We start from the raw sequence: 14,347 nt of genomic DNA on the forward strand, positions 1-14,347 counted from the left end.
ATTAGGATGAATTATTAGAAATGCAAAAATAGACTAATCAGTACTTTAGTGAAATTATTTATTTTATATATTTTATTTTTGTTAAATAAAAAAGACAACTAGAATAATAACTATATTTAAGTTAAAAAAGTAAAGATGAAAAACAATATTTAATTAAAAATGATGATACTAGTTTAAATTTTTTATAAGAAAAAATAAAAGTACTAGAACAATAATTAAAAGAAAAAAATATTTATATAAAAGAAATCGAATAAGAATTTATATAGGTTTAAAATTTAAAAACATTATTTTAACGAAAACAAAATATTATAAATGCTTTAAGAACCGAAGTTGAGATTTTAACAAAAATATAAAAGGAAAATTATATTCAAAGAGAAAATAATATTAATTTTTTATAAAATTTATAATTAAAAAAAACATGAATAATAATAATATATAATATAATGATTTAAATGAAAATAATGAATAAGATTCTAATTTTTTAAATATTTAATTATAAAGAAGATTTTATTTATAATAATTAAAAAATTATACAAGCGATCAATATTAATATTTTAAAGAATAAGCCTAATAAAGCAAAATATTAAATAATTTATAAATATGAGAAAAATTTAAAATAACCTTTTATTTTTTATATTAGAATATATAAAGAAATTTTTTTTCATAAAAATACTATTTTATATATAATATATTACGATTTTTGTTGTTAAAAAAACAATTAAATTTATTCTCAAAAAATGAATGTTATATAATAAAAATAATTTTTGGAAAAATATAAAAATAATTTCATTTTTTTTTCTTTTTCTTCTTTTTAGGTTTTTTCATATTTACCAAAGGGAAATCCATTCTAAGTCCATCGTCTTTTGGATCTGTTTATTTATTAATATTTCTCAAAAAGTTAATATGAGGATTAGTAGTTTTAAATTCTTATAATTCGGCATCAGTAATAGCAGGAGTGAAATTCAAGAAAACTCTTTCTAATTTAGGAACAAACTTAATAAGTGAATTAATACATTCTTAAGTTATACTTTCTAAATTGTTTAATTCTAAAAATTATAAATTAGGAGTTATTTAAAATAATTTAATAAGAGATCCATTTGTTAAATGCTTTAAACCACCAAGCTTTAGTATTTATAGATGTTAAAAAATAGGTATTTTTTTAACATTTTATTAACCTTTTTTTTAATTTACTTTTTTTTTTTTTTTTAAATACCTGATATTAATCCATATATTCCATTATCGTCTATATTTATCGAACCTGTTAATACTAATTATTAAAGTTTTCGGCAATTTCCTATTTTATCCATTATATTTTTGTTTATTTCTTGTTATGGCATAAATGAAACGTCTAAATATTACAAGTTATCAGCTGAATTATCTAATACAATACTTAATTTATCTCCATTTATTTTTTCGAGATCTTTTTTGTTATATTTATTAAATAATAATTTTTTTTATATAAATACTTGATAACAATAGTTCTTTAAACTTTTAGCCTGCTTAAATTAAATAATCTATAGTTTAATTAGAAATTTAAAAATTAAATGAAATATTTAATTTTTCGAGTTTTTTAGCGTTCTTCAAAGGTTCAAGAGAAATATCTTTTTTTTTAAAAAAAAAAATAAAAATAAAAATAAAAAATATAAAAAAGAAAAATACCATTAACTGATTCATCATTATGAGCTGCAAAAAATTTTATAATTTTATTTTTATGAGAAAGGAATTTTTTGATCCCGTTTTAAGTGAGTTTTTTACAATTACTAACATCTATAGATTAAAGTCTATTTTTTTTTATTATTTATGATATAATTTTAAATTAAATTATTACTTTTCACAAGAGACACCTATTTCATATAATATATCATCAGTAATTTCAGTTCCTGAGAGATTTATTTCTTCTAAGTTTATAGCAAAATAACCAATTTTATTTAATAAATCATTTTATATCCAAGTATGATTTTATAAATTAAGATATAAAAGTTAACTATTAAGAATTTCCATTAAATTTTATTCTGTTAAAACATAATTTGGTAGTTTCTTTAAATTTAAAATATAGAAAATATATAATAATTAAAAATAAAATAATATATACATATAATAATACATATATATATATATATATATATATATATAATATATATATTTCTAATTTTTTTATATATTTTATATATATACTTTTAAATGACGAATTTCCTCAGATTCGTATGTAGGTTCAAATACTATATCTCCTATTTATCTTATTTTTCTACTGAAATTTTAATCAAAGTTAGACAATGGAATTTCTGCAGAAATAGGTAAAAAATTACTATACTATTGAACATTTTAATTTGTTTCTTCAATCTGTATTTTTTTAAATATTAATTTTTATTTTTATTTAATTTTTTAAAATAATTACTATTTTTTATCTTGCATCTCTTTTTACCGTTGTTAAACTTAAATTGGAATTTTTAAAACCATCAGGAGGTACTCCTATTTTTTCTTCAATTATAGGTTTATTTATTTTTTTTAGATTTTAAAAAGGTTTCTTTATTATAAATTTTGTCTCAATATCTTATTTCATTCTTACTTGATATAAATAATCTAAATGAGTTGGATCTTCTCTTGGTTAAGGCGTTGGCATATATAATGGATTTTTTAGAACACGTGGATAATTCATTGAACACCATCCTTTTTTTATTTTTATTTATATTTAATTTATTTTAGTTCAAATTTTTTTGTTTATATATATACCTATTAATGATTTATGGTTTCTAAAAGAAGGAAATTAGTGTTTTTCTATGTTTCTGTTCACAGTTTCGGAAATCGAAAAGTTCTTATTTACATCATACATAAATTATATATTTTAATAAAAAGTTTTTTGATTATTAATTAAAATATATAAATATATATAATATTTTTTTTTTTTGAATTATCGTTGCAAATAAAAAATATAAAGTAAAAAATATAAATATGAAAATAAATTAAAAATTTAAAAAAAAATAATTATATTTTATATTTTAAATATATAAAAAAAAAGAAAAAGCAGAATTAAAAAATAAGTAAAAAATAAAATAAAAAATGAAATCAAAATTAGTTTAAAAAATAAAATAAATAAAAATATATATCAATTAGCTTTAATTCCTTTTAATTTGTTCAAAACTCTATCATAATGACCATTTTTTAATCCCTCAGATTTCCATTTTCTTAATTTAGTAGCTTGGTTTCTTCCTTAATTAAAAAGTTCGATTTCTTTATGAGTCATTTTTAAAATCATATTGGCGCAATCTTCAATAACTAAATAAAATGATTATCTTGCAAAAGATTTCACTCTAGTCTCAAAAACATGTAATAGAACATCGAAAAGTTTATAATCTTTAAAATATAATCCAATTCTAATACCAAATTCATAAAAATAAAAACTTTTTTCACGCAAATTAATAAATTAAGGATCTGCAATTAAGCTTTACTATTTATTGATTTTTTTTTTTTTTTTCAAAGAACAAAAAAAATGTATTTTTTTATTTTTGTTAAATGTATTATATTTATATATATTATTACTTAAAATTATGGCCTGAATATTAATGGAACTTCTAATGTTAATACTGAATCAGAATCTTCTTATTCTTCATTTATTTATAATTATTCGTTTAATTATTGTGCTAACCAAAACGGGACTTCTAAAATTGTATCTTTTTATATGTCTTTTCCATCTGAATATTCTAAATGTAGGTCTAAAAAACCGATTTTAAGAATTTCTTGGTTAAATTTTATGTTAATTTTCTCCTCTTCAAATATTATTTAATCTATATCATAATAGGACATTGCTTTTTTTTGGTTTTATTTGGGAGGTATTTTTTTTTTTTTGCAACAAAAAATAAAATAAAAATTATTTAGTTCTTTTTTTTTTTGTTTTATTTAAAAAATAATATTATATAATTTTTTTGTTTTGAATAGCCGCGAATTTCAAGTGTAAGAGGTTATTTAAAATTATTTTTTTGGTTTATTTATTCCAATAGAATCTAATTATATAAAAAAGTTAATAATTTGAGTAAAAAATAAATAAATTATATTGTATTTTAGCTAAATTTTGTCAAAAATTAAGAGAAAAAAAAAAAACAAAAAATATTTTCTTCTTCCATAAAATATTTTTTTAATTTAAAAGTAAAAATATAAAATTAATTTTTTTTTTGTTTTTCTAAAAAAATAAATAAATAAAAATAATTATCACTACTACTATTATTTATAAATTTTTTCATATAAACTATAACATTCGTCTTTTTATATATTTTATTCTTTATAATTTTCCACTATATAATAAAAAAGTCTAGCATGTCTTTTTTTATTAATTTAAAGGAAGAGATTTTTATTATTATATTCGTCATTCTTTTTCTAATGTTTTAAATTTTATAAACTAGCCAAATATTCGGGTGAAAATTTCCTTTAAAATTCAGTATCTGAGGAATTTATTCTTTAATTTAAATCCATTAATCTACTTAAAATCTAATCTAAGTCTTTATAAACTAAATTACTGAAATTTTTATATTCTGAAATATCTTTTTGTTCATTTTTTAATAAATCTTTTTTACAAGTACATTAATATACTACATTACCATTTTTATCTGAATCTTTTTTATTTATTTTTTTAAATATTATTTAATATAAATACTTGATTTAAATAATATTTCATATTCATTAAAAGATTTTTTGCATTCTGGGCAATAGAAGTTTTTATTTTCTTTCGTTTAGTTTATTTTATCATCGGCTATACTTTTATATCCATCTAAAGTATTTCTTAATTCCTTTAAACAATTTGTATTTAAACCCCAATATATTCTATTATCGATATCTTTTCTTTTCTTTTCTTCTTCGTTTCCTTCTTCTTTATTTTCTTCTCTGTTCTTTTTTCTTTATTCATCTTTTTTTTATTTTTCTTTTATGTAAAATTCTTATTTCTTTTATTTGTTGTTTAAAATGCCTTATTTTTTCATTTATTCTTATCTTTCCAATTTTTCTTCGTCAGGAATTTCATATTTTTCTAAAATCCAACCTTCCCATAGCTTTTCTAATTGTTTTAATTTTATATCTCTTACTCCTTTAGCTGGTTCTTTTTTTTTATTTGTAATTGGATCAGGCTAAATATCATATTTTATTAAAGTTGATTGTGTTTAAGCTTATCCTTGTTTAATTATTATTTCTGGAAAAATTATATATTCGGGGTCTTTATAAAAAAAGCGAACCCATTTTCTAATTAGTTTTAAATACAATTATTCGAATTCCTTTTCTTCATAAGTTTAATTTTTCATATTTTTTTTTATATATATTAGAAATATTTATTTTAAATGAAAATATTATAAAATCTATATAAAAATAAAATAACAACAAAATAATAATAAAAAATTAAAAATTCATTTATTTGTAAAAAGAAGGTTTGTTAACTTTTTTATTTCATTATGTAAATTTAAAATCCTATTTTTTTCGGTTCTAATTTCTGATCTATATTAATTATAAAAACACTCCTAAACTGAAATTTCATCTAAATCATATTCACAATAATAAAAATCAGGCACAGTCTCTCTTGTAATATTTCTATTTTTTTTAATATACTCACTTTTTTTCTTAAAATGTTAATAAAAATAAAAAGGAATAAAAAACGTGGCAGTAACTCCAAATAGAATAAAATATAAATCTACACCTAGTTTTCCTGTTTTAGCCATATAATATAAAAGTCCTTTCCCAGATTTTAAATGTTTTTAAAATGTAAGTCTATTCTAAACACTTGATTCTATTATTTAACTCCATCTATCTCCTATATTCATTTGGGGATTAAAATTTTTTATATCGGCCTTTCTTAATATATTCGATTAATATTATAATTCTCTTGGATCGTCTAAATGGGACATTTCCATAAATGTATCGTGATCATTTGTATATCTTTATTCATATTATGATATATGTTTAAATTTGATTTATTAAAAAAATTATTAGGTTTTGGTATTTTCTATAATAGGATCATTTATTTTGGTGTTTTTATCCAAAATATCTTTCATGAATTGTTTTTCTTCATCTGTTTCTTTTATTTTATCTAGTCCCCATTTTTGTTCTAGTTTTTTATATAAAAAATCATCATTATTGTTTTGTTATTCTTATTATTATTGATCTTGCTATTTTTATTCATCTTTTTATATAATTTATATTTATGAAGGTTTCCGATTTTTTAATTTTAATTTAATTGTTTCTTAAATTAGAACTTTTTTTAGATCTTCGATTTCTTTTGGAGTTTTATTTTTTTAAGAATATGCTTTATTGATGAGGTTTTCATTTTCAAAATTTTATTAATTATTTTCTTCTGGTTTATATTCTATTTTTTCTTCTTATTCATTTTTTTTTTATTTTCTTACATTTTTCTCTTTGTTTGTTTTTTACACACACCCCCCTTTTTTTCTTTAGTATCTAAAATAATTTAATTTAATTTAATTTAATTTAATTTCAAAAATAATGTTTTTATTTTTAAACTAGTAAAAAAAAATGTTAAAAAAATTTAAATTAATCTTTATAATAGTAATATTAATAAACTCATTTTAATCTATAATCAAGATTCATTTAAAATAATTTCAATAAAATTCTATAAAATAAATAATCTAGAATACCCAAAAATTTCGATTTAAAAATTTACTAAATAACTTAAAAGAAATAGAATAAGTTCCTTTAAAAAACTATTTTAATATCCAGTATTATGGTTAAATTTACTTAGGGGATTCGAAATAATAATTTTAAGTAATATTTGATACTGGCTCGAATTAATTATGGGTGCCATCATATAATTGTAAAACATGTGCAGGCCCTAATTTTTATAAATGTTAATCAAATATATGTTAAATATAGGATTATAAATAATATGATATAGAATATGGAAAAGGGTATGTAAAAGGATATAAAGTTATTGATATATTACATTTAGGGAATTTATAGACTGAATATTAATTTTTATAGGTCTTTTATTCAAACGATTTAGAAGGAATTTAAAGTGATGGAATTATGGGATTAGGTGTTAATAATAATAATATAGTTACAAAGCTCTATTTGGAAGGGAAAATTCCTAAGAATTAATTCTCGTTTTATTTTAATGACATTAATAAAATTAAATAAGCATAAGAATAATAATCAGTACTTATTTTAGGAGGGATAAATGAAGAACTAATTAAAGGGAAAACATTTTTATATTTTCCAGTTGTTTCGAAACGTTATTGGAATATTTAGATGAATAAAAGTGAATTTAAAGGAAATATATTAAGTTATATTGGTATTTAACCCAGGTAGGTACTCATAGATACTGGAACTTCAATTATTTATATGCCTAATTATGAGTTTTATAATTTTAAATAGGCTTTAGAAAAAGAAAAATTCTTATGCAATGATCTGGAATTAATTTCTTGTCATTGTATAAGTGAGAATGATTTTCCTAGTTTAAATATTTATTTATAAGGTAATAAAGAGGAATTAAAAATCAAAATAGATGCGAAAGATTACATTTATTTTGATTCAAATATATGTTATTTATTATTGTAGCCTTTAGGAGAAATCGATGTGGATAATATGTGGATTTTAGGAGATATTTTTCTTAAGGATAAGTATATTATTTTTGATTATGATAATACGTAGATTGGGATTGGAATAAATACTTTGTAAAATAAATAAGAGGAAAATATAAAAAATAGAGGATTAGCTTATTTTATTATAGTTATTATTAGTTTGGGATTATCAGCGATATTAGCTAAGTATTTTTATAAAAACTTTATGTGGAAAAATGATAATAGTAATGATAGTAATGATTAAATCAATAAACACATTATATTGATAGTTTGATTATGTTTATATATATTTAATATTTAAAATATAATTTTATAATTTAATAATTATTACTAAAAAATATTTTTATACAATAATATATAAATATATAAATATATAATATATAAATATATAAATATATAAATATATATATATATATATTTATATATTATTAATTTTTTTAATCAGGTTTTTTTCTTTTATTTATTTATAATTTGTATTATTTTTAATAAATTTATAGAAAAATAAGCTATTATTAACATTATATTTATTTTAAATATTAAAATAAATGATAAGAAACGACTTTTTAAAAAATTTATACTCATTCAAAAAAATATATTTATATATATATTTATATATATATATATATATTTATATATATATAAATAAATTTTTATATTTATATATATATTTTTATATATATATATTATTATTCTTTTTTTTTTTATTATTATTAACTTTTATATTTTTTTTTATTAAGTTATTGCAATATTAGCTATTATAAGATTATATTTATTTTAAATATAATAAAAAATAAAGATAATATACGACTGTTTAAAAAATTTAAGACTTATCTTAAAAATTAAACTATTTTTTTTATTAAGATATAAATATTTTATTAATATATTAATTTTTCGATATTATAAATCAATATATAATATTTATTTACTTTTATATTTTTTATTCTATGTCACTTATTTAATCAAGAAATGTGAGTAATTTTAGTGAAATATTAAAATTATTATTTGAAGTTTACATAAAATAGGAAAAGATTTATAAAATGTTTTTTTATAGCATATTCATTATTATTTTAATTATAATGAAATAAATAAATATAAAGGATTCTTATATAAATATAAAAATAATTATATCAATATTTAATATTAATATATATATATATATATATATTATGTTTGTATTTTATTTCAGAGTTTAATTTTGGATTATATGTTAAAATCATTATATATCATATAATGAGATTTTTAGTCATCATTTTGAATTATTTTTATATTGTAATTTTTATATTGTATTTTTTTTATATTGTATTTTATATAAATATATATATATTTTATTTTTTATATTATATTTTTATTTAATTTTTTTTTTACTATTTATAAAGATAAATAGTTTTAGCTCTTTTTTTATTATCTTTTTTTATTTTTTATATAAAAAAATTAATAATTATTTTATTCATATTGTAAAACATAAATCAATATTTTTATTTTTTATCTTTTTTCTAAATTTGATTTTTTTTTTATTTATTTAACAAAAATAGGGAAATAAAAAAATATTTAAATTACATAAAATAAAAAAATCACAAAATATTAATTTAATAAATAAAAATAATATTAATAATAATAAAAAAAAAAAAAATTAAAAAATTAAAAAATTAAAAAATGTCAGGACCAACTCCAAGAATTATGAAAGTATTTAATTTAAAAAAATAAAATAAATAAAAAATAAAATATAAAATTTATTATTATTCAACAACAAAAATAAAAAAAAAAGGAAACACAAAAGCTATAATAAGAAGCAAGTAAAAAAAACAAATAAATAAAAAAATATATATTATATTAATTTAATTTTTTTTATTTTTAATAATAGTCCCATAAATAGATGTTTAAGTTGATAAAAATAATTATCGTCACTTTTTTGTTAAAATATAAGGGCCTTCAAATACACCCTATGATGGAGGCATTTTTAACCTTGAATTATTATTACCAGACTAATATCCTATGAACCCCCCAAAAGCTGTATTTTGTACCAAAATATATCACCCCAATATAGATAATTTAGGTAGAATATGTCTTGATATTTTAAAGGATAAATGGTCCCCTGCTCTCTAAATCCGTTCTGTTCTTTTATCAATTTAAGCATTATTATCTTCTCCTAATCGTATATACAAAAAATAAATTTAATTTATGTTGATTTTTTTTTATATTATATAATTTTTTAAGCTGATGATCCTTTAAATAATGAAGCTGCTGAATTATGGAAAAGAGATGAAAAATAAGCATTATAAATAGGTTTTTTAAAATTATATATATTTTTTTATTATATAAATTTAATATTTTATTAGCAAAAGAATACACTTAAAAATATGCAAAATGAATAAAAATATTAATATAATATATTTATTTTTTTATTGAACAAATAAAAAATAAAAATTAAAAAATTAAGGTTATTATTTATTTTCTATTCAATATTTTTTAAATTCATTTTTTTATTGTTTTGTTTAAAATATACTTTTTTTTTATTATTATATAAATAAAAATGAGTTTTTGTATAATTAATTTATATTTTTAATAAGAAATTAAATAACCAAAAATAAAATATTCATTATAAAGGTAATAAATAATTAAAACTAATCCCATACTAAAATCATGAAATATTAATATAAAATAAATATAAAATATATTAAAAATTATTAATTAAAAGAAAGGAAAAAAAAAAAATATGAATATATTTACAAATAAATATTTTAAATAAAATATATATAATTAAATAAATTATATATGAATGATTAATAATATATTTTAATAAAATTCTATATTTTTGTAGTAATTATTTTAGGTTTTGCTAAAAGGTTTACAACTTTTTTAAATTTTAAAGCAATAAAATACTTAAAAATTAAATTAAAAAATTAAAAATAATATATATAAATAGGTATATAAAATAATATATAATAAAAAATATATATAAAAATAACAAATTTAAAAAAATTAAAAAGTAAAAAAAAAAATAGTTATTGATTTAATTTTAAAATATTGGATTTAATTATATATTTTTATATTTATGATAAATAAATTATTTTTATTTATATATATAATTAAATATTAAATAAAAAAAAAATTAATAATAAAAATAATATATATTAAATATTTAAAATATTATAGATAAATAAATATATAAATAAATATATAAATATAAAAATACATAAATATATAAATATATATATATATTTTTATTTACATTTATAAAATACAATTTATATTATTTATATATATAATATTTAATAATATATTTTTACATTTTAAATATTTATTCTTATTTGCATCATATATGTTATAAAAAATTACATATTAAAATTTTATTTATTATTTTAAGTTTAAAAAAAACAAATAATAAAATATATTAAATATTTTTTAAATATAAAAATATATGATTTTTTTTTTTTATATTTAAATATCTTTTTTTATATAAGATTTATAAAAAAATAAAAATCTTGTTTTTTCAAATTATATATAAAGATTTATTTAATATTAGTATTTATTTAAAAAAATATAATTCTATAAAATAAAAATTCATATTATTTTTATTAGATTTTTTTTATTTAATTATATAATAATACACCTATTATTATTAAAAATGTTATTTTTTTAATTCTTTACAATAATTTATTTAAACTTAATAAATTTTATGCCAATTTATTAAAACATTAATAGACTCTTTAAATTGTGAATTATATATATATATATATAATTTAATTTGTATATACAGTATAAAAATACATTTCTCATGCATTTAAAACATATAAATTTGATTACTCTTTTTTTTAAATACATAAGTTTTTGAAAATTTAAAGCAATATACTTTAAATATAATATTGATTTTTCTTGAAAAAGAATCTTAAACATTACCTTTTACAATTTTACATAAATAAAATTCAATAAAAACTTTTTAATTTTCATTAATTTTTATATAAAATTAGGTTTGGAACCTTTTTAAGCATCTTATATCGCTACTGATTCTTTTTATTAATTATATAAAATTCTTTATTGAAGATTGTGTTTATTAACGTTTTTTTAAAGGAAAAATTGCTCAGAAATCCAAAAAAACGACTTTTTTTAAGTTAAGAATTATTAAAAGAACATTGGGTTGGTAATTTTTATAAAAATCCTCATAATGTTGCAGAAAAAGTCTATTTATAGAATATTCACGAAAGATTATATCAAGAAATTATAAAACATGATTAAGTACATATTTTTTTAAAAACCGGTTCACTTCAAATAATTTATTATGGTTTGATATACAGAATAACCTGGTGAAATGGCTTATAAAAATAAAAGTGGGTTGACATATAATTACTAAGCGCCTCCTGCCACTGGTCTAGTAAAAAATTTTAAGGCTAGAGTTTAGGATATTTAAAGGTTTAGTATTGGAGGATTATTGAGTGAGTTTTAGGTTGATTGAGTGGATTTATAAGCCTTTTTAAGATTTTAATTGATTTACATAATGTATGGTTAGTAATAATGGATTAAAAATAAAAAGGGAATGTGATTAAAGTATTTATATTTAAATATATATATATATATATATATATATATATATATATATATATATATATATATATAATATCTAATATTTTTTTTTTGTTTTTTTTATATGTATTATAAATGTTTATTTACATATATTATTTATTTTATATGATAATTTTGCTTTATGTTTTTAATAAATTTAGTGGAATTATTAATTATATTTTAAATAATATATAGAATGTGGTAATAGTATTATTTACTTTATTTAAGAGTTTTATTATTAAATGAGGTTGATGTTTAGTTTAATGGATTGGTTTATTGCTAATTTAGTTAAAATAGTATTGTTATAAATAGTAAATAAGGAGCTTTATATGGAGACGATATATATGTTATTATTAAAAATATAAAATAATGATAAAGACAAATTGTGTTTATTTTTTATATAACTTTTTTTAAATATATTAATTGATTTAGATATTTTATTTATTTTTTTAAAGTGTTTATTTATAAATAATTTTTTAAAAAAAAATATTTACCTTTATTAAAATAATTAATAAAAAAATGAGTATTAATTATATATGTATAAAATTTTTATTATATATTAAAAAATTAATAGTATGTAATTTAAGAAAAAATTTTAAAGTTAATTTATTAAAGTATTATTTTGAACAGAATAATCTTATTATTAAAATTTTCTCAATCTAACTCATTTACTTCTTCAAGCCATTTAATTCTTTTTCCATCTTCCCAAAGTCCGATTTTAACTTCACCATTTGGAAGCACATACTTACCTTTTCCATTTTATCTAAAAAAAAATGTATAATTAAAATTAAATAAAAAAGACTATTTATTACTTTCCGTAAGCCCAAAAACCTGTATATTATCTCCCGTCAGCCCAAATATAAGTACCTAATCCATGTTTCTTATCATATTAATAATATCCTTCGTATTTTCTTCCATCTTTCCAAGTATAAATACCTTAACCATGCATATTATTATTTAACCATTAACCTTCATATCTTCTTCCGTCTAGCCAAGTATATATTCCATATCCTGAAATTCTTATTCAATATATTAATATATGAATACAAAGATTTATATATATAAATATATATTTATAGAAATATATAAAAATAAATATATATATATATAATATATATATATATATATATATATATAATTTTTTATTTTTTTTTATTATATATATTTATATATATATAATTGAGTATTTATATATTATATATATATATTTTTATTCATTTAATATTATTTTTATATTTATAAATATAAATTTATCTATAAAATATACTTGTTTTCATACCAATCTCCTTCATATTTAGATCCGTCAGACCATAAATACGTCCCATTACCATGTTTTCTTGTTTCTTTATAATATCCTTCATATTTAGATCCATCTGCCCAGGTTTCTATACCATATCCATCTTAAAGATCGTTTTTCCATTATCCATCATATTTTGCTCCATTAGTATGAATATACATACCTTTTCCATTCGCTTTATCATCTTTCCATTAACCATCATATATATCTCCATCTACATGGTAAAATTTACCGTATCCACTTGCTTTATTAATTAACCATTCTCCTTCATATCTAGCACCATCTGCCCATGTTTGAATACCAAAACCATCTCTTACATTTCCTTTTTTTAATTTTAATATTTTATTTCATATATTATTATTATTTTTGTTAAGACTTTTTTAATGTCTTTTTGCTTATATTTTTTAAAAAAAAAATAATAAAAATTAAACCTTTCCATTCTCCTTCATATATTGCACCTGTTTTAAATTAATAAGGAGATCTTTTTAACCTTTAATTATAGTTTTTGTAACTTAATTATAATGTTTCTTAATATTCCTCTGCTGTGAAATATCGTTATTCATTTTCATTTCCTGTAACATTATTTTAATCATCATATTAAGGTTCTTCGGCAAATTAACTTTAATTTTATTATTACCTAAAAGAACTTAGTTATTATTATTATTGTATTTAAGACTCTTGATTTTGGGATTTTTGAGAATTTAACACTATAATATTGTTTATATTACTAGATTATTTTTCACTTTAACGACCAGAATATAATTGGGCTGTAGCACCGTTATCGACTATAGGATCGGTAGTAAATTCGTTTTATTTATCCCCTTTTTAACATGTTGTACAAGCAGAACAATCTTATCCCATATTATGTAATTTTTATATTATTTTTTGATGACTTTTTTATTGAATGTTAAAAAAATATCGATAA

At 16.9% G+C, this 14,347-nt stretch overlaps 3 protein-coding genes across 3 annotated transcripts, besides 29 other annotated features; all 3 read right to left on the reverse strand. All coding sequences in view use genetic code 6, as the record gives it.

Annotated features, from left to right (window-relative positions):
- The first annotated feature begins 352 nt into the window (after positions 1-352).
- Positions 353-386: a microsatellite.
- Positions 387-786: 400 nt separating this feature from the next.
- On the reverse strand, positions 787-2,830 carry IMG5_189420 (hypothetical protein; the record flags this gene model as incomplete). The annotated part of the gene is made up of 8 exons (XM_004026787.1): positions 787-1,175; positions 1,214-1,420; positions 1,467-1,601; positions 1,660-1,781; positions 1,829-2,037; positions 2,176-2,340; positions 2,396-2,667; positions 2,731-2,830. The coding sequence occupies 8 exons, from the start codon at positions 2,828-2,830 to the stop codon at positions 787-789; spliced, it is 1,599 nt and encodes a 532-aa protein (XP_004026835.1).
- Positions 1,611-1,640: a microsatellite.
- Positions 1,615-1,658: a microsatellite.
- Positions 2,085-2,143: a microsatellite.
- Positions 2,831-2,921: 91 nt separating the features above from the next.
- Positions 2,922-2,948: a microsatellite.
- An 80-nt stretch (positions 2,949-3,028) lies between these two features.
- Positions 3,029-3,091: a microsatellite.
- A 12-nt stretch (positions 3,092-3,103) lies between these two features.
- On the reverse strand, positions 3,104-3,801 carry IMG5_189430 (hypothetical protein; the record flags this gene model as incomplete). The annotated part of the gene is made up of 2 exons (XM_004026788.1): positions 3,104-3,445; positions 3,538-3,801. 2 exons carry the CDS (start codon positions 3,799-3,801, stop codon positions 3,104-3,106), a joined length of 606 nt encoding a protein of 201 aa, XP_004026837.1.
- Positions 3,802-6,435: 2,634 nt separating this feature from the next.
- Positions 6,436-6,466: a microsatellite.
- A 1,384-nt stretch (positions 6,467-7,850) lies between these two features.
- Positions 7,851-7,889: a microsatellite.
- Positions 7,890-7,920: 31 nt separating this feature from the next.
- Positions 7,921-7,983: a microsatellite.
- Positions 7,921-7,994: a microsatellite.
- Positions 7,922-7,994: a microsatellite.
- Positions 7,995-8,158: 164 nt separating this feature from the next.
- Positions 8,159-8,252: a microsatellite.
- Positions 8,159-8,256: a microsatellite.
- A 569-nt stretch (positions 8,257-8,825) lies between these two features.
- Positions 8,826-8,917: a microsatellite.
- Positions 8,828-8,874: a microsatellite.
- Positions 8,918-8,959: 42 nt separating the features above from the next.
- Positions 8,960-8,984: a microsatellite.
- A 199-nt stretch (positions 8,985-9,183) lies between these two features.
- Positions 9,184-9,222: a microsatellite.
- Positions 9,193-9,223: a microsatellite.
- Positions 9,224-10,295: 1,072 nt separating this feature from the next.
- Positions 10,296-10,334: a microsatellite.
- A 127-nt stretch (positions 10,335-10,461) lies between these two features.
- Positions 10,462-10,532: a microsatellite.
- Positions 10,470-10,532: a microsatellite.
- Positions 10,472-10,529: a microsatellite.
- Positions 10,533-10,599: 67 nt separating the features above from the next.
- Positions 10,600-10,663: a microsatellite.
- Positions 10,647-10,784: a microsatellite.
- Positions 10,690-10,787: a microsatellite.
- A 1,336-nt stretch (positions 10,788-12,123) lies between these two features.
- Positions 12,124-12,190: a microsatellite.
- Positions 12,125-12,183: a microsatellite.
- Positions 12,191-12,779: 589 nt separating the features above from the next.
- On the reverse strand, positions 12,780-14,283 carry IMG5_189440 (hypothetical protein; the record flags this gene model as incomplete). The annotated part of the gene is made up of 4 exons (XM_004026789.1): positions 12,780-12,888; positions 12,938-13,144; positions 13,393-13,744; positions 13,854-14,283. The coding sequence occupies 4 exons, from the start codon at positions 14,281-14,283 to the stop codon at positions 12,780-12,782; spliced, it is 1,098 nt and encodes a 365-aa protein (XP_004026838.1).
- Positions 13,180-13,333: a microsatellite.
- Positions 13,230-13,335: a microsatellite.
- Positions 14,284-14,347: the final 64 nt, after the last annotated feature.

Source organism: Ichthyophthirius multifiliis, assembly GCF_000220395.1.
Source record: "Ichthyophthirius multifiliis unplaced genomic scaffold scaff_1120509251363, whole genome shotgun sequence".
NCBI lineage: Eukaryota > Ciliophora > Oligohymenophorea > Hymenostomatida > Ichthyophthirius > Ichthyophthirius multifiliis.